This window comes from Mastigoproctus giganteus, chromosome 1 (genome assembly GCF_048544385.1).
Source record: "Mastigoproctus giganteus isolate SK-2022 chromosome 1, ASM4854438v1, whole genome shotgun sequence".
Classification (NCBI taxonomy): domain Eukaryota; kingdom Metazoa; phylum Arthropoda; class Arachnida; order Uropygi; family Thelyphonidae; genus Mastigoproctus; species Mastigoproctus giganteus.
In genome coordinates, this window is record NC_143575.1 from 156,556,848 (window position 1) to 156,584,759 (window position 27,912).

Consider the following 27,912-nt stretch of genomic DNA (forward strand, 5'->3'; position numbering starts at 1 on the left):
TCCACTAATCACTGGGAATGCTTTGACTTCCTCTCTTTGCAACTTGACTTTCTCCAGTCCTTCTCCTAACAGTGAGGTAATTTTCCTTGGTGATTTTAATGTTCACAACTCCAGCTGGCTTCCGTTTTCTAGTCACACTAACTCAGCTGGTCGAGATGCTGAGGCTTTTGCAATTACTAATGACCTTGCACAGATTGTTCATTTACCTACAAGAATACTGAACAATCCTAATCATATAGCCAACACGCTTGATCTTTTTCTCACAAACAACCCTTCTAAGTACACAGTCGAAGTGAGAGGTCCTTTAGGCACTTCAGATCACAACTTGGTGATTGTCTCAATGGAGAAGAGAATCTTCTCCAACAGTACAGTATACTTTTAAAATTCAGCTTACCTAATATTTTCCTGTTAATAAATTTGTGGATTTCTGTTTGGATATTTATTAAACAAACTTAATGCCTATTTTGATTGCATCAAGAAAGTACTGTTGCACTTTTCCCTCTTCAAAAATGCTGATTCAAAGTTTTGTTCATATCAATGGCCATGCTGCCTAGTCAGGAGGTTTTTTTTTACAAACCTTCACCAGAAATAGATCTGAACTAAATTTTTGTTTTTCTAACATGGCTGAATATTCACTCGCACTCAAAACTGCTATGAGGAATTGTCAAAATGCCAGATAGGACGTGGGATAAATTGTTATATTGCGTGCTTCCTTGTGCACTTGTCAGTACCCTGACCAAGGTATATCAATTCTTTCTTCTTCTTTCATAATAGCTTCTAAAGTTTCTCACACTGAAACTGACAGAACTGATGTCGCAAAATATCTATTTCCTTATCTTTAATGACACCATGAGATATTAACATTAGCTGAGGCATATGATGCAAGAAAGCAAGCTTATACAGTATCAGCAAAAAAAAAAAAAAAAAAACCCATCCGGTTACTCCAAATGTTATGTCTAGTTCAGCCTTAAATTTATTTATTTAAGCTATCAACTTCCATAACAACAGATGGAAGTCCGTTCCAGCAATCAACTACCCGCTGGCAAAAGGCAAACTTCCGCACATCTATTTAGTAATAGTAATTGTGGCATGTGATGCAAGTAAGCAAGCATATGAGCTTATGTAGCTTGTAAGCCAAAAAAAAAAAAAAAGTTTGTCCAGCTCCTCCTTAAATTTATTTAACCTATCAACTTCCACAACAACAGATGGAAGTTTGTTCCAGCAATTAACCACTCGCTGGCTAAAGGCAAATTTCCACACATCTATTCCACAGCTGTCTTTCTTCAATTTGAATTTATGCCCCCTTAGGTTCGTTCAACCAAAAGAGCAAGCTGGCTTTAGGACAGGATTCTCAACTATGGATCATCTTCACGTAATATCACAGCTAATGGAGAAAGCAAATGAATATAAAACGCCATCATGCCTGGCATTTGTGGATTATGAAAAGGCATAGATACCCCATATATTATGATTTTGAAGAAAATATATGAGAGTGCTACCTCCTTTATTAGACTAAACAAAGACAGTAGGAAATTTAAAATTGAGAAAGGAGTTCGACAAGGAGACAATATCTCTGAAGCTGTTTACTGCTGCCCTTGAGGAAGCTTTCAGAAGATTAGACTGGTCACAGAAAGGAGTCAATGTGAATGGAGAGTACCTAAACCATTTAGGATTTGCAGATGACGTTATGGTCATATGCCACGATCCAAAAGAATTAGAGAAAAATCTTAATCAGTTATGCACAGTTAGTAAGGATTTTGGACTAAAGATGAATATGGCTAAAACAAAAGTAATGATGAACAAGTATGCCACAGAAAGGGAAATAATGATTGAAGGAGCAGTAATTGAAAAGGTGGAGTCATATACTTATCTGGGACAAGTTATTAGCTGTAATAATGATAAATGGCTGGAAGTCAAGAGAAGAATAAATTTTGGATGGATAGCATTCAGGAAATATAGTCACATACTGAAGAGCAATATCCCAGTTTGTCTGAAACGTAAAATAATGAACCAATGTATACTCCCACCATGACTTATGGAAGTGAAATTTGGACACTCACCAAAAGAATGGAAGAGAAGCTGAGAACTACACAGCGAAGAATGGAACGAATTATATTGGGAATCAGACTGTTAGATAAGAAGAGAAACACATGGATTAGGCAGCAAACTCAAGTAAAGGACATTATTATCAAAACTAAATAAATAAAACCTGGAAGACAAAGGCGGAGATGGATAGATGAAATTCATGAGTTTTTGGGTAGTAAATGGATGGCCAGTGCTCAAAACAGAAGGAACTGGAAAGTTGCTGGAGAGGCCTTCATCCTGCAGTGGATTGAAAATGGCTGATGATGATGAGGTTCGTAATATGAACAAGTGGAAGAATCCCATCAGAATTTAGCGTGCTCAACCCATTCAAGACCTTATACAACTCAATCAGATCACCTAGCAGGTGCCTAGTCTCCAGTTGCTGCAATTTGTAGAACTTAATCCTCTCTTGGTAAGAGGAACCCTTCATTCCCCTCACCAATCTTGTTGCCCTTATCTGCACACTCTCATGCAAAACTACATGCTTCTGAAAATGAGGCCCCCAGACCTGTATGCAATACTCAAGGCACAGCCTGACCATTCCCTTATACAGAGGGACAATCACCTCCTTTTCCCTGATAGCAAAATTCCTGTATATCATTGACAAAACCACATGACCTGCTCTTGCAGCCTGTCTGCATTGATCAGAAAACTTTATATCTGACTGCACAATTACACCCAGGTCTTTCATTTTCTACCACCCTAAGTGTAGTACCACACAGTTAGTAGGTTCCTCTGGGGTTACTTCTACCCATATGCAAATACTTAGCATTTCTCAATGTTCAGTTCAAACTTCAGTTGCCACTTAGCCCATCTTCCCAAATTTTCTAGATCCTGTTGCAGTAGCAAACTGTCATTAACAACCCTGCCAACCTTTGTATCATCTGCAAACTTCGATAATAAGCCTGACATACCTTCATCAATATCATTGATAAATATACAAAACCAACAGTGGACCCTGTGGCACTCCACTAATAACATTAGTCCACGAAGAGCAGCACCCATTGATTACCACCCTCTGTCTTCTCCCACTCAACCATTATACATTGTAGCAACTTACCCTTAATACCATTCTGCTCCAATTTGTACAGTAGTCTTCCATGCGCAAATGTCAAAAGCTTTACTGAAATCCAAGCATATGATACCAAAATTATTTTTTGCATTCAGTTCCTTTGTAATCACATCATAATAGTCAATCAAATTTGTCAGACAAGACTTTCCCTTAACAAACCCATGCTGTGTCTGAATTATTGCTGCAGTCTTGTCTAGACGATCCTGCAATGCATCTTTAACCAATGACACCATTATTTTACCCAGAACAGAAGTTAAACTAACTGGTCTATAATTACTCGTGCCACCCTTCAACCCCCCCCCCCCTTGTGAATTGGGGATACATTTGCACATCTCCAGTCCATGGGGACCTCCCCTGAGTCCAAGGATGCTCTCATAATTATGGCTAAGGGTTTGCGTAGTTCCTTTGCCTCCTCCTTTAATATAACTGGATAGATTCCATCCACCCCAGGTGCTTTTCTTATGTTTAACTTCAACAATTTCTCCTCCACTTTGCTTTCAGTTATTACAAAATCATTAAGTATCCTGCTACAACTTGATAACCTTCTGCCATTTTCAAACCTTAATAATTCCTAATGTGTGAATGTAGATGCAAAATACTCATTCAGTTTGTCTGCTATCTGAGCAGGATCATCAACAGTTGAACCATCGATGTCAAGTGGACCAATCAGATTCATCCCCTTCCTTTTAGAGTTTATAAAAGTAAAGAAATCCTTGCTATTTGTCTTAGCATCCTTTGCCAAAATTTCTCATAACCTGCCTAACCTTCTTTGTGACTTGATTACAGACTAGCTTATTATATCTGACATAGGCTTCTGTCGCCTGATAATTTATATGCATCGCATTCATTTTTCTTCTCTGCCACGAGTCTCACTAGTTCATTTGACAACCAATTAGGCCTAAACCTTGAACAATATTTCTTAATAGGTATGAAACATATATTAGCTTCCACAATTAATTCCTTGAATGCTTCCTACTTAGAATTTACTATTGGTAACGTCATCAGTTGGTCCCACTGTACAGAATTTAAAAATTGTCTGAGACCACTGTAGTCATCTTTATGGAAGCAAAAATCCTTTTCTTTACCCCTGATGGTAATTATATTCTTAAGCAAATCCCACATCACTGCACTTTGATCACTGCCACTTAATGGTTCCTTTATCCCCAAATTCTTAATACACAAATGATCACTGCTGATAACCAGATCAAGAGCATTACCCTCTCTGGTTGCCTCTCGAACACATTGCAGAAAACAATCATCCAAAAAAGTCTTGCTAGTGTGCAAGTGACCAACTCACAAGACATTCTGATTTACTGGCCCACTATTTCTCTGCACAATTGCTCATTATACTTATCAGATTCATTAGGCCTATAACACACAACTACTCTTATTTTTGCTTTTGTAGTGCTTATGTCACACCAAACTGACTCAACATGCACTGTCCATCTATATGAACTGGATGCACTAAATTTGATTTTGTTTTTCTTAATTAACGGCATAACCCCTCCTCCCTGTATACATTGTATTCTGCATTCCTAATATCTGTGTGATACCATGTCTCTGATATCCCAACAATATCTGCCTTTGATGTTCTTTCACCTCTGCCTGTGGCTACTTTTAACCTTTTTAGTCTGTGAATCCCCCCTCCCCCCAAGCTAGCAGTTTTCTGAACCACCTAATATTACTTTGATAGCATCAGCAAATATTCTTGCACCCTTTCTTTTTTAAGTGTATCCCGTCCCTGTAGAAGCAGTCCCTCCTGTTAACAAGCACAGACTACACTGAAAAAAATTCTACCCAATGAGCCTTGCAAATCCCCCCCGGGGGGGGGGGAATTGATTGACAAGGCTCCCATCATGTACTTCCTCCCACAGTGTCTGGGCAGAATTGCAGACATTTTCAAATTTAACCATAACTCACGACTTTTTTGCACTTAATGTCTTTTTTCCACCAATAACATTAAGTGTACTCTCGTACACTTAATGTTATTGGTGGCAACATGTACAACAAAATCACTCTTTGTGATATATGTTTCACAATCAACTTTTGCCCCTGGCAGACATACCCTGGTCCTATCCATCTATCCTTTTTACACAATATATTACTCGTCTCCCTGACAATAGAGTCACCAACTGTAAGTAGTTCCTTTGGGACCAGTGCATTCTGCCTTGGAGATTGCCCCTGTGTTGCCCGATGTACAATAGTGAGCTCTGGTGTTGAGTGGCAGCTGAGAGCTTGACTGACCCCTCATTAATTTTTTCGAGGGCATCTACCCTACCCCTCAAGCTCTCATAGACGACCATTAGAACGTGAGTTTACGCCTAATTTCTAGACACACTCTGCACTTGGTACACACAAATGGTGATGGAAGAATCCATTACCATTGAGCCTGCTCATACCATTCAAGGCCTTATTCACCTCATTCAGATCACCTTGGAGGTTCCTAGTCTTCAGATGTTGAACTTGCAGAACTTAAGCCTTTCTTGGTAAGAGCACCCCTTTTCTTCCTCTCACCAATCTTGTTGCCTTTCTTTGTAGTCTTTCTAGCAACTCTACTTCTTAAAATGAGGCCTCCAAACCTGTATGCAGTACTCAAGGTGTGGCCGCCTGACCATTGCCTAATACAATAAGATAATCACCTCCTTGTCTCTGCTAGAAAAATTCCTATATATTATTGACAAGACTCCATGACCTGCCCTGCTAGTCCATCTGCACTGTCAGCAAACTTCGTATTTGATTGCACAATTACCTCCAGGTCTTTTTCATTCTCCACTTCCCTGAGTGTAGTACCACACAGTTGGTATGTTTCTCTCGGGTTACTGCTACCCATATGCAGTACTTTGCATTTGTCAATGTTAAACTTCAGTTGCCACTTCTGAGCCCATCTGCCTAACTTTGCTAGTTTGTGTTGTAGTAGCATACTGTCTTAACTGTCATTAACAACCCTGTCAACGTTTGTAGCATCTTCAAACTTGGACGTTAAGCTTGATATACCTTTATCAATATCACTGATAAATACCCAAAACAACAATGGGTCCAGCACGGAACATTGGAGGATTCTACTAATAACCTTAGTCCACAAAGAGTTGTGTCCATTTATTACCACTCTCTGTCATCTCCCACTCAATCATCCCTTTATCCATTGTATCAACTTGCCCTTAATGTCCTACCACTCCAATTTGTACAGCAGTCTTCCATGTGTAATGGTATCAAAAACTTTCCTGAAGAAAGAAACTTGTCCACAAATAAATGATGCACTGCCAGTAGATGAAATTTGTGCTACCTCACCATGTATAAGATCATCTCTCTCCTCCATGGGAACTTGTGCATCATGTAATCACATGCAACAATAAAGTACTTTCTCACTGAACAAAGAACAAAATCCATTCCTTTTGTTTTAGATGTTTCATGACCTTGACAGAAGAAATGCCTATGACTAAGTCAGAATAATCCTTCTGGTTTATTTGCTGCTATGATAATCAACTTCTAAAATGGAAGCAGAAGATAAAATAACTGTTAGTATAATAAATTTGCTCATAACATCCTTCACCATATCTAGGAGTAATGGCCTCAGTAGTCAGATAGATGAGAGGAATGTTGGATTTGAAGAGCTATGTTTGGGTTTTTCAAAAAGTACAACATTTAAATACAAGAAAACTGCTTTATCAAACCAGAAGAGAGGAACATGAACAGATTCTCACACATCTACATGTTTGAGGATAACGTGAATAGAATTATCAGCTTGATTGGCCTGTTTAAGATTGCTTTTGTCAGAAGTTTTTGATTTTGGAAGTTCTTTTGGAGTTCATCAATTTGTCATCTTTCAAACTTCTAGATCACAAATTGGATTTGAACACGAGCTAGTGTCACTCATTAGCAATCATTTGTACTTTGCAATCTGGAACTTTGAAAAGTGCTCATATGGCTTTTAAAAGGTGGCAACATTTTAAAAGCAATATAACTGATCTAGTCTGGTCAAACATTTAACCAAAGATGGCTAAAACATGCTTCAACATTTTTTTTTTTACTTTCAGTGGCATATATTAGTTGAAACTGGTTAAATTTATCTTTCCTTTTTTTTTTTTTTGCATTTCTTTCTAGATAGTAAATAATCATCCATTTTCATAAGAAAGGCATATAGCTCTCTTTTCAGCACAAATTAATAAGGCGACATGGCAGCCTATTACCACCAAGTGCTCAATCTTCTCTTTTAATACCCTTGCTATTTACTTTTAGGCTCACCATAATAGTGCATTATCAACGCCAGACAATTTTTTTTTTTTTTTTTTTGAAAGAATCCCACATGCTTTCAGGTTGTTCAGATGTCAAATGTTGTAACTTGTAGGTTGCTATCAAGTGCTGCCACTGAGAGCAAGCTGCTTTTGATTTGGAAAAAAAAAAAAAAAAAAAAAATTTAAATAAATAAATAAAATTTTTATTACATAAAGTCACCACAATCGGATATAGCTTGGAATCACTAAATCTTCTTTAACAGCAAAACCCAGAAGAAGATTATGTTCTTTGACATAATATGCAAATATCATGTCAAAGAACATATTCTACAAATCCCTGCCATGAAATGCAACATCATTTAGATTTTAAAATACATAGAAAATCTTGCTTATATTTTCTGAAATTTTATATTGTATTTCTTTGGTATCTTACTGAAAGACATTGTTAACTAGCTTTGCACTACACAACTGAAACAAGACTGCACTAATGGCAAGTTTCTGTTTTGCAACATGAAATACCACTGCACACCTGATGGCTAATTTGTTAAGAAAAATAAGCAGAAATTCACAAAAAGCAAAGAAACTGTGATCAATAGTGAGACAAAACAGAGTCAAACCAAGCAAAAGAAGTCAGATTTTCTGTCATAAACCTGGAGTTAATGGTCCTCCAAAAGTGGTGTCAAAATTTTAACCTTTTTTTTTTGGTATATACTATGTATCTAATAATAATAATGTAAAAAATAAATGAATTAATCTAAATTAATAAAATAAAATAAAAGTCTTGTCTAACAATACAGTAATAACAAATTTTTTAAAGATTTTATTTGTAAGATAAACTAAGAGAAAAGCAATTAATGGAAATGAAAATATTTTGTGGTATACATGAATATTTTGATATATACAATATTTCAGTATCACAGTAAAAAGAATTACGATCTTAATATAAAAGGAGATATACAAACTTTTTAATAAATTAATCTAATGCTGTTTGCACAGTTTTTGGTCCTATATACATTTTTAACTACAGCACAGACATTATCAAATGCAACAGTTGTTTCTTTATCAACTTTACTGCAGGCCAACACATTTTCTATTGCATTTTGGATATCTTTTTTAGATGGCAGTGTCTGTGTGTGTGTGTGTGTGCGCGTGCGCCTTCACTGGTAACAAAAACATTGTTTTGCTTGGTGCTCAGAAGCTCTTCTGGCACTGGCATTGCTGTAATAGCAACTTCATTGTCCACCTTCACAAATCTTGAAATTTGCCAACAAAATACATATGCTCCTTCAAATTCCTCCATTCCTCAATGTTGCAATCACATTTAACATATAGAATTCAGCATCAAATTCAGTCATAACGTTGAATTTTTTCAGGAAAGTGAAAATTGCATTGATATCAGATCTGGTGTCTAAAATTTGCTTCAAAGTAGGAGTGTTTTGGGTGGCATGCCTTAGTAAAAATATATATTCTCTATAATAGAATATGACAAATGTATTATTTGTCATTCTATTATAGAGAGGACAGTTAATTATGATATGCTAGATTGTGAGTTGAGTATGGCAGTTCAGACTGGTGGATCTGAGGCAGAAAGCAAATGAAAGTGAGTAAGGTGTGTGGCCTATCTTTAGTCTTACAAGCATGGCTTCTTTACGTTTCAAATGCAAACTTTAATGGCCAACACTGAAGAATCGTTTTTCTGAAGGCGTTTGTTGCTTTCCACATTACTTGTGTTAATATTAGCTCTGTTATGTCTTAGCACATAACACATTGGTTACAATTGCTATCTTTTGACACTGTGTGGAAAAGGCCTGGGTTTAAGTCCCATGAATATGGGAGAAATTTGGCATTTTTCATGCTGTGGCTGAAATTTGCACGCTTTCTTCGTCATATCAGAAACACAAGCAAACTGATCACAATATATGTAATTTCAGACAATACACTGATTTCCTTAACTACTTTGGGAGAAAAAAAAAAAAAAAAAAAAACTTAATTTCAACTGTTACTGACTCTACTTCCTTGCTATTGTAGAAGGCATAAGAGTATGCCCTTGAATGTTTCAAGTCAATAATCCCCATAACACAAAAAAAAAAAAAAAAAAAAAAATGCACATACCCATATCAGGAGTATATTCACTGGAATCCATCTTCAATATATAAGGAATGATGCTATCTATCTGCACATTGCCAATGAGGCCTGAGAAGAATAACTCTTCTGTAATACCAGGATCTAAAGAACGTAATGCTGGTAACCTGAAAGAAATAACAAAAATTTCCAATAATTAAAAATATTGAAGAAAAAGTTAATTGTCTAATTTGGTGCAGTACAGAAGGTGATTTAGAGGAAAAAAAAAAAGATTTGGCTACTACTGACATATGGTACTCTATTTCTAGACTACTATTTCTCATGGAATGTACTTGATTTGTTACCAAATATCTTTGGGAACTCAGAATAACTTAGCCTCAGATATCCATAACATGCTACACAGACTGAATGGTTGCTTAGACAACTGACTTGCATATCCCATCAGATATGTTTTCTATCATTCTGATAACTGCATCTTTTATCTCTCTTAATGATCTGGGCACCATGTGGTAAAAACAAATTTGAAGTAACTATAAATTCATAAAACAAAAGTCTAATTTGGAGATAGAGGTGGTTAACAAAATGGAAAATAATCAGTCTTTAAATGGAATGATTAAAATGATAGCTTTAAAGCTATGACAAATCATCACATCTTACACAGGATACTAACATCTAAATATAACCAATAATGTAGTTTTGTGTATTAATGATGCCCTGTCAGATCAAATCTGTCATGAGTCAACTTTATCCTAAAAGATGCAAAAGGATCATCAGGGTGTGGGACTATGGACACACACACAGAAGTTGTCCATAGTCCCAACACTTGCATTTTGTTAAAATAATCTTCTGGCTTGTTTGTTTGTTGTTGGGTTTTATTGGTGCATTAGCAACTAAGGCTATAATGCGCCAAAACCTGGTCATTAAAAAATAATTTTTTTTTTTTTTTTCAGTGGCCTAAAGAATTAGGACACCAAGTCAAAGTATAAAAAAACAAGTATAAACGGTAAAAGACAAATAAATAATCTTCTGGCAAGAGACCAGAAGATTATTTTAACAAAATGCAAGTTTCCTACTCTTAGCCATTTCATAACCAACGTGGAATTTATTAATAAATTTTTTACCTTTGTCGTGAGCTTTAGTATAGGCAGACAATGACATGGACTATTTGCATACAGGCTAACTGTGATATTCTTAAATAGCCGTAAAACATTTATGAAAAGGTTCTGTTTAGTATTCATATTAAAAGGGACAAATGCAGAAAGTAATCAAGTAAGCTTATACAGCATCAAAAAAAAAAAAAAAAGAAAGAAATCAACACTTCCCATGTCACCTGACCATCCCTTCAATTTATTTAAACTACCAATGTCTACAAAACCAGATGGGAGTTTGTTCCAACAATCGAACACATTCTGGCTGAAGGCAAATTTCCACACATCTACCTTACAGCCATCACAAGCCTTAAACACCCCAATTTGATTTACTTGCAGGTGCCTAGTCTTTAGATGTTGCAGTTTGCAGAACTGAAGCCTTTTGTAAGACTTCCTCTCACTAATATCATTGCTCTTCTCTGCATCCATCCCAACAGATTCCTGTCCTTCCTAAAATGGGGTCTGTATGCAGTACAGGTGTGGAGGTTAGGAAGGACATAGTCAGGCCGCATTGTAAAAGCAATGAGGCCTGATCATTGCTTTATACAATGGGATAACTGTCTCCTTATCCCTGCTGGCAGATTCCTGTATATCATTGAAAAACCCTATGAGCTGTTCTGGCAGCTTGTCTGCACTGCTCAGAGTATGGACAAGAGCTGTAATGCTCAATATGTTCTATGTTGATATCAATATTTGCAAAAATAATAAGAGAAGTTTACCTCAATATAGTATGTAGAACACTTCCATATGATACTCTCCAGAAATTAAAACAAAAAAAATTGAAAAACTTACATTAGAGTAACAAATAATTAAAACTCAATTTAACACAAAGAAAAATTAATGAAAAGAATTTAACGAATATATTGCAAATGATTTTCCTTCCTGCAGCAGACAATGCTTTTCGACTATGTCGTGATCACAGGAATGAAAATTACTGAATAGGGGTGAGCATGAACCTTAAATAGGGATTATGTCTTCGAGCATGTGATTTTACGCCCACAAATCGGAGTTCAGATATGGCCAAAGAACATTAACAGAATTTGTGTAATTTAATTTCTACGGTTTCTGCAATTAATAGTTGCGTATAATTACGCAACTATTAATTGTAGAAACCGTAGAAATTTCAACCATATGTTTTTCAGCAGCACAAAATATTACATATATAATATGTAATAATTATAATCATATATAATATGTAATAACTATAATCATATATAATATGTAATCATATAGCAGTCTATTACACTAATATTTAGTAGTACATAAATTTGTATTATATTTTTATACAATTATGGACTGCGCCTCCGTAGCCAGGTGGGAAGGAGCAGCAGTGCGTAGCACATGCTTCTTAATTAGACCGGGGTTCGAACCAGTCACCACCAAATACGGAGGATGCGGAAAGGTCAAGGAATGACCACCGCATTTCCCGGAGCAATATGGCCTTAGTTGCTAATGCTCCTAAAAATCAAATAACAAACAAACATAATCATGGAATTTAATCACACATATTATAATTAAAATAACTACATAATTTCTACTCTTTGGGCTTTTGCTGCTACAAAATTCTTGATTAATGCACCAATGTCAATTATCCATAATATCATTTTCAATAGATATATATAAATCTGTTAAACACTGCTGTTCTTTAGTTGATCGTAAATAATTTTTTATAATTTTAAGCTTCGAGAAACTTCTTTTCCCTGGAGAAATGACTCTGGTAGTGCCAGAAAAATTCTTAGGACTAGTGAAATATTCGGAAACACATCCTGTAAATTGTTCTTGTATATAAAATTTAATAAATCGTGAGGAGACATTTCATTTTTTATAAAAAATTGTAAGGATTTGATTTCCGCAAAAAAAGAGTTATGCCATCAATATCATGATCATTCGAATTTTTTTCGTCGCTTAATTTCATGTTCAAATTTTTGCAATGTTTTAATATATCTTCCTCATTCCATTATTTTAACACATTGATATTATGGACAATTTTAAACATTTCATTATTCTCTTACAACAGCATAACCCTTTCAGTAAGAGATGGCAGAGAAGTGTCAATTATCAAGGAAAAAAAAAGTCTACTTTAAAATTATCTTTGGTATTTTTTTTATAGATTCATCCCTTGCTTCATATTCAAACATTTTTTCCTTTGGTCTTTTTTGAACCTCAGGGAATCAGGATCAGTATCCAAAATATTCGCTATTTGTGTTGCAGATACAAAATTAATAACATTTTCAAAATTCTGGTCTGTTCTATAATCTTTTAAATGATTTACAAGATGTTCAGTAACTGTTTCTATATTAAATGATGGGTTCTGCATCATTTTACAAATGACATTAATTTGGCTTAAAATACATGCCAAATAATGATTGAGCAAAGAAATTTAAATAAAGTTATTTTTGAAATAAGATTATTAACCTGAGTTCTTGAGTCGATATCTTTAGTATTTTCATCAGTTATATCCAAGAGGGCCTGATAAATTTCCAAAATGTTAATTTTAAGAGGCTTTATTGCTTCTATTTGACTTTCCCATCTTGTATTTGATAGCGAGAGATTTTAATATATAGTGATAGATTTTAATATAGCCCAACGCTTAGTAGATGAGGAAAAATAATTGTATAATTCCTGTATAACGCCAAAAAAAAAAACCAACTCAAATGAAATTTTCGCTGCATCATTGACTACTAAATTTAAAGAGTGACCAGAATATCTAGAATTTGCTTCAACAATTTTTTGTTGGAGCCAGTTATGTCTATCGTGCATATTTGTGCCGTTATCGTATCCTTCACCACGTAAATCAGAAATGTTAAGATTTAATGAATTTAAATGATTTGAAATAAATGTATATAATCCCTGGCCAGTGGTATCATCAACAGAGCAAAATCCAAAAAAATTTTCATGAATTTCTGCAATGTTTTTATTAAGATACACAAACCTGATAACAAGAGTTAATTGTTCTGTTAGGCTTATATCCGGAGTTGTATCAAGAATTAAAGAATAATATTTTGCGTTTTTAACCATTTCTAAAATATTTTGTTTTATTTTTTCGGAAATTATATGAATTATTTCATTCTGTCTATTAGATTAAATTTGATTCGATTAAAAACATGTCCCTTCTAATTACAACTGTTTTTCTCAGTTCATGTCCATCGCGCTACCTTTTGTTCATCATGTAGTATAATACGAGGGGTACCATTACAGAATTTGAGCCTTTCTGTGAAAAAAAAATAAATAAAATATAGGCTATATTTGTTTTTTTTAAAAAAAATAAGTGTGATATTTTATAAGTTCAAATAAATATATGTATTTAATTTGTTTTGTATGTAAATAGTAAAATTCCCTCCCCCCACAATGTCCTGCATTGGCATACAAAGAATCTGCTCACGTACAGAATATGAATAGTAAAGTTCCCTTTTCCCCCCAAATGTCCTGCATTGGAATACAAAAAATCTGGTCACTTTAAACTAGACTACACGATTTTGAGTTTTGAGTACAGTATGTACTATTTTGTAATTGGAGGATTCCTTCAGTTCCCCACTGATGCTAGACCTAAACACAGAGCTAAATATATGCTGTTGAGTAACTAAGTAATCGGGGATGCCCTACGCTGCCACCGCACGAATAACAAAATTTAGAACTTACAATAATTGTATAGTGATTCCTTTTCTATTTATGAATTATATGGATAATTATCAGAGTATTCAAAAGGAGCACACACTATTAGCATTTTTCGTGTGTATTTTCATTGTGTTTTTTTTTTTTTTTTTATGTGGGAAACTTTTAAGATTCAACTAATCGAACCCAAATGCTGCCACCTGTGTGCGGGGCCCACCCTGAACACCTGCAAGCAGTGGCCCTGACAGTGACTTTTACTATTATGCACAGCTGTTCATCAGTTTTATTGGTTGGAGTTTTTTTTCCTGTTCTCTTCATTTTAGCAATATGAGCAATTTATTTACCAACAGCTATAATAGGAAACCTAGCTTTAAGCACTTTTTTCTAACAAATGATTTATTTCTGAATGGAGCTGTTTTACGTGTGAATGTCAGATATTCTTGCTATTTGAGCTGGCTTTCTTGCCACGAGTTGTGCTCATATTTCACGGCAAATTTCTGCAACCAATGTGTTTACCAATGGCTTAAAAATTAGATTATCTTATGTGGTTGGTAAAAATTTAGCACTGTTAATTAACTTATCAGTTTAGAGCAAAATAAGCACAATAGTAATCACTTTGCTATAGCTGACAAGTGCAGTGTGCTACAAAAATTTCCCATGAAACATGACAGTAATGTGTGCAGAAGAACCATTAAATCCAACTTTCTCATGCGAAAACAGCCCAAATAAAGTAAAAATGCCACTCATTTTTTGTGAAATTTTAAAAATGGCTGAAGGACATTAAAGGAAGAATATTAAAAAAGTCAATTCTCCTCCTGTGCAGTCAGTAAAAATTTCACATTTCAGTTTGTTATTACTGAAGAGTGCAGTAGACAGCAAAAATCTGCCACAACACAGAGCCATGTGTGGAGAGAAAACTAGTTTTAATAGCAAGAATGAAACATGCTTGACTGACATTTATGTGTAAAACAGCTCTGATTGGGGGGGGGGGAAGAGGAATAATGTACCATTTCAGAAATATGATTTCAATTTTTTTAACAATGACCCCACATACATCCATGCTTCTTATGCTGTCATTAAAAAAATTGACACATCAATATTATTGTCAATGCATGCTGCAAAAAAATTCTGTGAAATGCAGTTGTAACATATGCAGAAGAAGAAGCAGCTCTGACAGTAGCCATTTGTATAATAAGCCCTAACAGTATGCTAGTAGGAGAATAACTTTCAACTGCAGCTGGCTTTTCTGCAGATAATCATTTTCACTTGGATCTTTATATTTAACGAATGTAGTAACGCCTTTAGTAAGTAAAAAGAAACCATTTATGGAACAAGCATTTGTTATTGTTGTTGCTGGTATTAAGTTTAATGACACAAGTGCTATGCCAAATTGTGTCAGTTCATAGTTTACTTCATATATTTTATAACAATTGAATTATATACATGTATGTAGGTCAGTACGCTTTAAGTACACCAGCGAGCCAAAACATTATGACCAGCGAGTTGTTATGCAAATCGAAGCAACTGCAGGTGAACTACAGCGCATGTGCAGGTCGGGACATGGTATAAAAAACCGCCTGATACTGAGCTCTGTTAATCAGTCTTACTCTTGTTCTTCAGATGGGAAAGGCAGTGGACTTAAGCAAGTTTCACAAAGGCCAAACTGTAATGGCCAGATGACTGGGTCAGAGCATATCCAAAATGGCATGGCTGGTGGAATGCTCACAGTCAGCTGTGGTTAGTACCTACCAAAAGTGGTCTGAGGAGGGGAGACCCACAAACTGCCAGCGAGGTATTGAACGACCACGGCTCATCGATGCTCAAGTTGAACGAAGGCTCTCCTGGATGGTATGTGGCAAAAGAAGGGCGATGTAGCGCAACGTGCCGGTAATCGGAATGCTGGTGACTGGAGTAATGTGTCACAACACACAGTACATCCAATCCTGCTGAAGATGGGGCTGCATAGCCGCAGGCTGCCCTGAGTGACCATGGTTCAATGGAGACAGCACCTACAATGGGCACACAGGCATCGAAACTGGACCTTGAGTGATTGGAAGAAGGTTGTCTGGTCCGATGAATCATGTTTCCTGTTGCATCATGTACGGCCAGGTACGTGTGTGTTGTTTACCTGGGGGAAGTGATGGCGGTGTTCTGCTGGGATACCCTTGGTCCAGTCATTCATGTGCTAGGCACTCTGACACCTACCACTTACCTTAACATCATTGCTGACCAGGAAACCCTTTCATGGCAACGGTCTTCCCCTCTGGCAATGCCGTCTTTCAGCAGGATAATGTGCCATGCCACACTGCCTGGATTGGATTGTTCGAGATGGGTTTGCGGAACATGAGGAAGACTTCCAGGTATTGCCCTGGCCTCCAAATTCCACAGACATCAATCTCTTGAGCCAACAATACTTATCTGTCACTGGATCATCAAAAATGGTAAAACGACTACAATCCAGAAACATCCTGAGTGGCCGTTATAAAGATAACATTTGGTGGGCTGCTGGTATCCATTACTCCCCATAATACCTTAAATTTATCTAAAGGTATCATTACAGAGTAGGACCTAACAGTCTCTGAAGAGGAATTACTTAAAGAATTCAGAAATCAAAAGGTAATCAGTGCCAAAGTAATCATGACTAAAGGTAATCAGTGCCAAAGTAATCAGACTGGACTGGGTGAACTGTGAGTAATTTGTCTAAGGCTTATTGGGCGATTATAAGGTGATTTTTCAACTTGGTTCCTGCTTCCACGTATCCTGGGGTGTTGGCCAGGAAAACATGGACAGCTAAAGGGACTAGCTCTTGGACTATAGAGTTAAAGGCTGTAGAAAGGACAGTGGTAAACTTGTTTTTTTTTTTTTTTTTTTTTTTTGTAGTTGTTGGCGCATAGGCTTCTGTGGCCATAATGCACCTCCCAAGGTTTTTGCAGTACTCTGATCCAAGCCAGAGGCGGGAATCGAACCCGCGACCTTTGGGTTGCCAGGCAGGCACTTTACCCACCCGGCTAAACTTGTTGTGTTTAGTGTTAGGACACTATAGTGAGTTTGTCAGAGCATAAGGACTCTATTAGTGTTATATTGTTGCAGTTGATGTTTCAAATTTGTTGAGTTGTAAATAACACTGTTTATTTTATATCTACAAGTTGTGTTTTAACAGAGTTAAGAATTTCTAGTTTGTTGTGTTGAATTTCAGTTTTCTAATTTGTATTGATTTTCAATAGGACTAGCAACCTATAAATGTTTGCAGTCCGACTTATATAGGGTATACTCCTTTCTTGGCTGTTGCTGTGCTGCTCAAGTGAGGAAAATTTAAGAACATGTCTGATGATCTGGTGGTGAGTGGTGTGGGCCATGTATCACCGAGATCAAGAGAGTGTTCTGTGAGAATTCCAAGATTGGAAGAACAGGAGGAAGATACAATGAGTGATGGGTCTATTGATTCAGCAGAAGGCAGTGAGGTTGAAGATGTTATAGTAGGAGAACTTATGGCTAGACAAGGAACTGGTACAAAGCAGAGTAGAAGGGTGCAATCTGCAGAAGAGTATGACCCTGTTATGGAATTTGAAGATATTAAAAAGGAATGTAGCAAGCTGCACAACTTCCTGTTCCTAGATTCCAGTAAAGTCACGTGGGCCACTATGAAGGAAATTCTCAATATGTGCGACATTCTGGATCTAAAATGATCAAGATGTATGTGGATAACCAGGTGATAAGAGCCCAGGTACAGGATTGCCAGGTTGCTGCTTGTGTTCAAAAAACTTATGCCAGTGCTCTGAGAGAGACTGTGCCAAAAGCACCAGTGGTTAAGGAGGCCCATGCAGTAATAATAAGATCTGATTATGGTTAGACAAGGAACCTGGTACAAAGCAGATATAAAGACTATTGAGCAGGTACAGAAAACGGTGCTAGCATCAGTAAAACTGCTCCATAAGGATATTAAGGTCGGACGTCTTAGACCAATAAGGGATAAAGACTTTGTTATTGAGACTGATAGTAGAGATGCTCAGAAAAGTAGACTGAAGAGATTCCAGAATTTGGCCTGAAGATTGAGATGTTGAGGAAGACTGGGGAGGAAGATTGTGTATGATGAAGACCAAGATCTTCCAAAGGAGGAATTTTCGGAGCAATTATGGGAGCAAAATGAGAAAGAAATGGGTTATCAGAAGAAAAATTTTTGGAAGTAGTACAGATTTGTTCTGTAAACAAAGCATTCTTGCTTTGTTTACAAAAACTGGATGCTGGAGGTGATGCCTAGTGTGAGAAGATTTGTGATAAGGAGAGAGACAGTTTTCTTGCACTAGTCTTTATACCAGGTCAAAGATATCTTTATGATAACTAAATGTTTCAAATGCCTTGTGTATGGGCAAATCGCAAGGAGTTGTAAAAGCCGGACTGTGTGCAGTCAATGTGTCGTGGAGGGGCATCTGTTTAAGGAATGCCCTATCAGAGCCAAAATAGCTATGTGTGCAAATTGAAAATGAAGAGATAAAAGAGTTGACCTTTCAGTGTGTAGTCCAGATTGTCCTAAGTATAAGGGAAGGTAGAATTACAAGAAGGCCAAAAATTATGGCGAGGACAATTACTTGGTTGAGTAAAGTGGGTTTGAAAATTGCACAAGTGAATGGTCAGCAATCTTATCAGGTTATACTTCAGCTGGCTGGGAGGATGAAAGGACAAAACTAGGATTTTCTGTTGGTACAGAAGTAGTACACAGTGGCTGGTAAAGTAAAAGGATATCCAATTAACTTTAGTCATACAGCACAGCAAGGGATATCAGGTTGCTGTTCTAACTAGGAATACAGAGATCGCAGAAATTCAGGTGGTCTCACTGATGTTTACGCATGGAATATGCACGGAGCTGTTGAGATCATCTCAAAGGCTATACTTGATAAATGTGTATTGCCTGTTCCGAGAGGAGCCACATGCCTATCTGGAATATATTGACAGGGTGTGTCGGGTACTGCAGAATGAGCACCATATTATAGGACTCGATACAAACTGAGTGTTGTGGGGCAGTGTGGAAACAGATGAGCATGGTGGACTGTTTGAGATTTGCCTGAGGGCAGACTAGAAATACTGAATATATAGGGACAGCCACCAACATTTGCCTCCACACTGGGGGGAAATCATATATTGATGTGACTTTTTTTTTATATGAAAACCCCAAACATGAGGAATTAGAACCTATAGTACTTTTTTTTTTTTTTTTTTTGCATTTACTCTGATCCAAGCCCGAGGCAGGATTCGAACCCGCGACCTTTTGGGTTGCCAGGCAGGAACTTTACCCACCCGGCTGGCCCGGTCGGCCTATAGTATTTAGTACCGTGCATGGAATGGAGGTTGAGAAGATGAAAGAAGATATTTGTTGACTTGAATTTCTGTAGACTGCAATTTTCAGGAGATATGTATGAAGGAAGGTTGTTCCAGAACATGGCAGTTGAATGAATAAACGAGGAAAATGTAAAGTTGGTTCTGTGAGTTTGAAGTTGGACAGTAAATGGATGTTGACTGGTGGTGGCACATGTTTGGACTGTTTTGAAAGAGGGAGCGGAAATTATAGAAACCAATTCAGAATGCCTCCATAGCCAGGTGGGCAGGAGCAGCAGTGCGTAGCACACATTTCTTGATTAGACCAGGGTTCAAGCCTGTGACTACCAAATACGGAGGATGCGGAAAGGTCATAATGACCACTGCATATCTCCGGAGCAATATGGTCTTAGTTGCTAATGCTCCTAAAAACCAAATAACAACAAAAAGCCAATTCGGAAGAACAGTGCCCATGGAAGTATCTGTAAAAAAGGCATGCAACAGAAACAGTACGTCTATGAGACAGATTGGAGAGACGCTGTTAGAGATGAATCATTAATTAACCTAACTGCCCTCTTCTGAATGGAATCTAGAAGCCTGAGAGAGGTTTTGGGGGCACTGCCCCAGATGTGGGAACAATATTCCATGGTAGGGCAGATTTGCGATTTATACAGAGTGAACAGCTGTTTGGAAGAAATGTAATGCTGAGAGTAAAAAAGAAAACCAAGTTTTTTAGCCAGTGGAAGCAATATTTATAATGTACTTTTGCCAAGAGAGATTAGAAGTTAGAGTAATCCCCAAAAAAGATATATCATCTTACCTAGAAATCGGAGTATCTCCAAAGAAGAATCCTTTTTGCGTGATATAAGACAGAATTGAGTTTTAGAAGGATTGAAAATCAACTAAGTTGTCTTTGCCCCACTGGAGAATTACTCGGAGATCGGTATTTAAGGAACTGGTAACAGATATTCAAAAAGTTCAAGATGATTCTGAAGGGCAAGGTTTCTCAAAACAAAAGGTGAAATGCAATGTGACATCATCAGCAAAACTATGTATAGGATTTCCGGTCAATGGAAGAAGGTCATTAATATAAAAGAGGGAATGGGGGAAAGAACTGAACCTTGGGGGGCACTAGCATTAGTGGAGAAGTTAGAAGACAGAATGCCATCTACCATCACCATCAGTGAGTGGTAAATCCAGACAGAAAACTGGATAACAAATTACAAAAAATAGTTGGCAAACCATAAGATGGAAGCTTGTTTAGAAGATCATTATGCCAAACACGCTCGAAAGTTTTTGAGATGTCAAGAGTAACTGCTTGTGTTTCTCCGAACTTTTCCATTGAATTTGTCCATAAATGGGTAACATAAGCCAGAATACACACTGGCAATAATTGATTAGAGAGAAGGTTTCTAGATAGTTTAAGAGTTGGTGGTTCATTGATTTCTCCATTACTTTAGAAAGAGTAGAAGTAATTGTAATAGGACGATAATTGGATGGGAGGGAATTATCGCCCTTTTAAGGAACTGGCTGGATGTGAGCAAATTTCCAAGCAGAAGGAAAAACACCTTTGGAATAAGAAAGGGAAAAAGGCGGCTAAGGACAGGAGTAAGTTCAGGAGCACAGGTGGTGAAATACCATCAAGACATGGAGCTTTATTAGCATCAAGATTCGTCAAAATCCTTCTGACATCCTTTTGACAATAGACCACAGGAGGCATTGGATGGAGCGTGTTGGGAATGGTGGGAGGTGTTTTACCAAGATCATTAATACATGAGTTGGAAGAAAAAAGGGATGCTAGCAGGTCAGCTTTATCCTTGGATGAAGTAACAATAGAACCATCTGGTTTTGACAGAGGCGGGGGGGGGGGGACCAGAGATGGGCAAGATTTTTGCCCATTCTCGGCTACCATTAGGGAAAGAAGCAAGTTTTCTGCTCTTAGCCTGTTCAAAATCTAGTTTGGACTGATTAATAAGTGCTTTACAATTGTTGCGAGCTCTAGTGTAGGCAGAAAATGAAACTAAAGAATTGGAAACAAGTCAATTACGATATGCAACATTCTTCTCTTGAACAGTTAGAACATTTATTGGAAAACCAAGGTTTAGATAAAGGATGAGATTTTAAGTTGAAAAAAAAAGGATTCCATTCTTACAAGAATAATTTCAATTTCACGATCTGATCAAAAGTTTTGAAACAGTAGTCCGACCAAGAAAAAGAAGAAAAGAAATCTCGCAGGTCTTTGTTTTTATGAGAACCACACATTATTGTACTGCATTTGAGATGTCTGCAAGCATTACTTTTACCAATATCATAAGATAAATGTTTGTTTATATTACCTCCATTCCTCCAAATTAGTACATTCCAAGAATCCTTAAAGTCTTTTCAGCGATACTGCTGAAGATTTTTGCACTAACAATATGTTTGTTAACAATTTTGTTGGATTATGTTTTAATTTTGTTAAAACATATCCCGATTCTACAAAATAGATTCTTTCTACCTACTAGGGCAAGATATAATGATAAAAGTTTCTTTCTCAAAAGCCTTGCAGAGTCCATGGGTAAAATTATAGACACTTGCATGACATTTTTTCAGCATGGCCTACATTCAACCAACAAATTGTTAATTTGTGTGAACTTAATATTATTAGTCATGAATAATAATGCTCTCTTTACTCTCCTTAAAATCTAACAATCTGTTGTTGCTACATTTTATTATTATTCTTTTTAAGTGGAGATTTACTGCCAATGAACTCAGTGTGTGTGGGGGGGGGTTTAATGCATACAATGCATATCACCCCAAATGACCTACTGCTTAGGAGGAGGATGCACGACCCCAGGTGCAAACATTAAATGTGGAGTCTCTTCTCATTATTAGTATCTTTCCTTCCTGTGGCATGACAGCCCATGAAGTGCTCAGCAGTTGCTGCTTTTCTGTAGGGCATAGCAGGGCCTCTCAACCAACACGAGAAAGTAAAATGTCTAGTGCTACATGTACCAAATTACAATAATAGTAATACAAAATTATTACATATTACAATACAAAATATATTTTTTTAAATATAAATGCCTGTAGAAGCGTGAAACCTCTCCAAGCAGGGCTGGGTGTAGCCGCACCCATTGTGCCTGCTTCAAGCCACCTGACTGTTCACTTATGAGATTCAAACCAGAACTCCAATTGGGCCATTCAGAATATAAAATACCCCATAAAATACTCAATATTAAATGATTCATTAGTTGCTGTTTTTCAGGTACTAATTAACACTTTGACTGCCACATTGACCGTATATGTCCGGCACCATTAGGTTTTTCAGGTGCCGCGTCGGACATTATTGCTGACACCCACTTTTTCAGTGGGAGCTGCGTTGGCTGTATAGTGCTGACGATTGTTAGAAATTTACATTATTTTTGAAAAGCGTGGCCTCTGGTGATACATGTGATGAAATTTGCATGGCGCTATGAGAAAAAATAAGCGAGTAACTGCTCATCATTTTAAAATTCTTTATTATACGAATTTTACAATAACAATTAAATTTTACAATTAAAATTATGAAAATTTATGGTGGTGTCCAAAACACTAAACACACGAAAGGCTGATGAATACAGTCTGGGCAATACGTAGAAACTCCTTTCGCCTTTCTGCTAGCAACTGATCTTCCTTCTGACTCTTTCAATTTTGCATAACAAAAAACGCACATTCTTCTAACTTTCCTGTTGTTTGCATTGCATTTTGTAGTTAGTATATGAGTATTACTACATTTTGGCTTTTCGCATTTCTCTTTTTTTCTATATTTAGCAAATCTGTAACTATCTCTCACCGAAAGCTTCTTTATATTTTTTTGCGTAGCACACTTGTTCACCATGTATATATTGACAAGTGATATACCAAGTATATACTCTATCACTAATTTGCGGTACCACTTTATCCCATTTCTTAGGGTTGTGGTATATAAACCCATTTGGTCCGACAGATCAATGCCTGCTTTTCTCTTATTATATGCTAGAATAGGAAGTGGTTTTTGTTTGGCTTCTTTTCATCTTCCTTTACTGGTGGAGGGTCCATCAACCATTTCTGGGGCATGCTTTGTTGTTAGTAGTCTCACATCTCGAGCATCTCACCACTTTAGAAAAATAATTCCATTTTTTTCTTCTTTGGCAATCATCTCCCCTTTATTTAGCTTTGAGTACACTACATCTTTAGGCATAAATTTTTTACTGGTTGATAATGTACAACAATGTGAGTTTTTTGATGAAGAAATGATAATGCCAGATGGTAGCTTGAATAAAAATTGTCTACGTACAAGGTGCGACCTCATTTAGAAGTCCTTACAATAATAATTCTTTGCAGATCTTTACAGCTAAACCTGCAGATTTTATATAATTTTCAGATTTACCTGAATAAATCTTACTCGACCAGGTATATCCTTCAGTAGAACATAACTTGAACAGCTTGATTCCATATCTGTGAGCTTTATTTGGTATATATTGTCAGAATATCAGCCTGCCCCTCCAAGGAATAAGAGTTTCGTCAATGATGTAATCTTGGCTGGGGAAAAATATTTTCTGATATTTGAGCTGTAAAAAATCTATCAGGTGTTGTATCTTACTGAGTCTGTCCCCTGGAATGGCAGTTTCTGAAATGTGAATGAGGCATAACAACAATTCAAATCTGTTGCGAGACATAATTTTTGTTACTAAGTTATTTTTATAGATAAGTTTGGTTGACCAGTAAGATGCAATACTGCCCAATCTTACTAGTCTCATCCACATAAGAAGCCCAAAAAAATTTCTTATCTCATTAGCAGTTGTTGGAACCCACTTTTTTAGATGACGTTGCCGCGAAGCTCGGGTACTCTGAATTTTCTGTTAAGCCTATCTGTTTGTTTCTGTTACAATTAGATTTATGACTTCATCAAAAAATAATAAAAACACTTCAAGATGAGTAATATTTCTTGATACGCCTATTTGCAGTCCCGATTTGCCTGTACAATCAAATCTTTTTTGCCATCCCTTTGCATTCAATAACTTCATTTGTTTCAGTAGTTTCATCTCAGGTTCTTCAGTCTTTTCAATTTGCTCATTAGTGCCTTCTTCTGCCATCCAGTCTTGAGGCACTTCTTCAGTATTTTCCAGTATCTACTCTTTCATTTGAAGAAAGATCAGTCAGGATCTTTTACTGAATCATCATCAGAGACAAAATCTTCTTTTTCATCTTCAGAACTACTACTAAGATTTTCAGCAATTTCTCTCAGTTCCTCTTCTTTTAGCCATAGCTTTTTAGATTTTTTTTTTTTTACAACACACTTCTACAAACAAATGGAGAAACACACAACACAATATATAGAAGATAATACAGTGTGCTAACGAACTGTTTTTACAAAATCTCTAATAATAATGACAAATTAATTGGGACATTTGTGAGTTTATTTTATTGTGATTAGTTTATTGTAGCATGTGCAATAAACTTATCACAAACAACCTTCATACGAGTGCTGTAATGGCATCATACGTATGTGGCTGACATAGCTTCTTTTAAGAAATAAAGTAACCTACTGGACGACTGATTTTTTTTTTTAAGCAAAAAAGTAACATAATACTAATATTACAATATTTATTTTAGAATTACTAATCAAATTATTTACAAAATTTTTTTGACCTCGGGAGAAAATTTTTTTTTTTTTTTTTGAAACTTGCTTGGCAGTCAACGTGTTAAGAGCAAATAAGAATATGACAGTAGGAATAAACAATAAAAAATTGATTTTTTTTGGAAAATGAAAGAACCTTCTTCATAAGGAAAAAGTAATTTAAAAAAAAAAACATCAAAAAGAATTATTCAAAATTATACAATTTATCTATCTTCTGTAACCTAAAAGGTTAACATGTAGCTGTTTTGAAGTGACAAATGTAGTTCAGGCTTTGTAGTTATAATGTACAATTTGTGAGTCTGTGATAGCTGTTTTTTCTGATGTCAAGAACTATATAATTGAACAAATAAACAAAATATATACATTTCTGTTTTTTAACAGAAATGTATATATTTTGTTTCCAATGAGTCCAACAAAGGGACTCATTTTTCGTAAGTCAAGTTTCATTTAATGATTTCTGTGTAAAAGGGTCACTTCCAGTAAGCTCCAACTGCCTTACCTTAATAGCAATTTCGGAAACCTGTCATTATTTTCAGGAAAAGTCTGACCAATATAAGAACGGAGTTCCTGATAGGCTTTCTCTTGAAATTTTTCAACTTGTCGGGCACTTGGCAATGATGGATGATCTGAGAAAAAAAAATGGGTGAAAGACAGGTTCAAAATATGTAAAACATCAGTAAAATTGGGAATTCTTTAAAATAAGACATATTTTACAAAAAGAGATTGTAAATATTTTACAAACCGGAAACATTAAGAAAGGAATCTGGTACTTGTATCAATAGTCATATCTTTTGCTTTCACCTCTATTTAGTCCCACATCATCTGTCCTTCCCCTCTAATAATTTATCCAATTCTTCCTTAAATTTATTCAAACTATCCACTATGATCTGGTGAAAGCAAAAATTTCTTCACATCTAATCAACCATCCATCCTTAAATTTATGCTGCCTTATGTGAATTTCTAAGTAAAAGTAAGGATGTCATCAACATTTAGCTTAAACATCTCAATCAGATCTCTTTGCAGGTGCATAATTTCCAGATGCTGCAATTCATAGAACTGAAGTATTTCTTGGAAAGAGTACTCTTTTGTCCTCCTCACTAATCTCTTTGCTTTTCTTTGCACTTGATCCAACAGGTCCACATCCTTTTTAAATTGAGGTTTCCAGATCTGTTGCAGTAATCACATGGCCTAACCCTTTTGGGGGGGGATTGCTTCCAAATACTAATTCAACTCTGCTGTGGTACACTGTGATGATATAGAAACTCTGCAGAAAGGCCAGAAATGTGTGTAATACAGTATGTTTGTGCTGTGTATATGTTGTTTAAGGCTTTTTCTAGGGAGGTGCATCCTGATACTTGTCTATGCCATGAGGAATCAGGCCACAACTGAGTGCAAACTGCAACAAACCTCGAGTGTCATTAAAAAAAAATCCCACACCAGTGCAAGGCTAGTGCCAGCAATGAGAAACACAATACAGAAAAGAATAACAGTAAAAGGAGGAAGAATAAAAAATAAAAAAGTAAACACTTCTTAGTTGGACAAAAGGAAAAGATATGAATCAAAAGGGGATAGAGGAAAGAGATAAATATTCCAAACAGGATAACTTGTGGCAACAGATGATCCTGCCTCAGAACCAGCCTGAGGCCTACAGGAAAACAGCGATTATTCAGTATTGTACAAGTTTTTTTTTTTAATGAAAACCCCAAACACGAGAGGTATTAGAACCTATAGTACTTTATACTCTGTACGGATTAAAGGTTCAGAAGATGAAAGAAGATATTTGTTGACAATTAGACTTGAACTAGATTGTAATTTTCAGGAAATACGTATGAAGGAAGGTTGTTCCAGAGAACGGAAATTGAATGAATAAATGAGGAAGAAGAAAAGCTGGCTCTGTGAGTTTGAAGTTGGACAGTAAAAGGATGCTGACTGGTTGTGGCACATGTACGGACTGCTCTGGAAGAGAGCGGGAATTATAGAAGCCAATTCAGAAGAACAGTGCCCACTGAAGAATCTACAGAAAAGGTGTGCAGCAGAAACAATGTCTACAAGATAGAGACTGTCAGAGATGAGTCATTAATTAACTTAACTGCCCTCTTCTGAATGAAATCTAGAAGCCTGGGAGAGGTTTTGGGAGCACCTCCCCAAATGTGGGAACTATATTCCATGGTAGGATGGATTTGCAATTTGTAGACTGCTTAGCTGTTTGGAAGAAAAGTAATGCCAAGAGTGAAAGAGAAAACCCAGGTTTTAGATGCAGAGGGAGCAATATTTATAATGTGCTTATGCCAAGAGAGATTAAAAGTCAGGGTAATCCCAAATAAAGATATATGATCTTGCCTAGAAATTGGAGTGTCATCGAAGCAGAAGAATTCTTTTGCAAGATATGACAGGACTGAGTTTTAGTTGGATTGAAAGCAACTAAGTTATTTTTGCTCCACTGGAGATCAGCATATAAGTAATTGGTAGCAGATATTTGAGAGGTTGAAGCTGTTTGTGCAGTGCAAGGTTTTTCAAACTAGAAGGTGGAATGTAATGTGCTATCATCAGCAAAACTATGGATAGGATTTGTGGTCATGGAAGAAGTTCATTAATTTACAAGAGGAAAAGAGTGGGAGAAAGAAACAAACGTTGAGGAACTCCAGCATTAGGGGAGAAGACCCACAGTGAGTGGTCAGAGAGAAAACTGGATACCCAATTACAAAAAACAGTTGGCAAACCATAAGATGG

At 36.4% G+C, this 27,912-nt stretch overlaps 1 protein-coding gene across 4 annotated transcripts in view; it reads right to left on the minus strand.

Moving 5' to 3' along the window:
* Positions 1 to 27,912, minus strand: part of LOC150091209 (nuclear receptor subfamily 2 group C member 2-like) — a 595,426-nt gene that overhangs the window by 17,125 nt on the left and 550,389 nt on the right. For all 4 annotated transcript variants that reach the window (XM_090374734.1, XM_090374740.1, XM_090374722.1 and 1 more), the window contains 2 exons: positions 25,682 to 25,808; positions 9,502 to 9,638 (listed from right to left, as the gene is read on the minus strand). In XM_090374734.1, the coding sequence (XP_090230860.1) occupies positions 9,502 to 9,638; positions 25,682 to 25,808 (264 nt within the window). The remainder of the gene's footprint in view (positions 1 to 9,501; positions 9,639 to 25,681; positions 25,809 to 27,912) is intronic.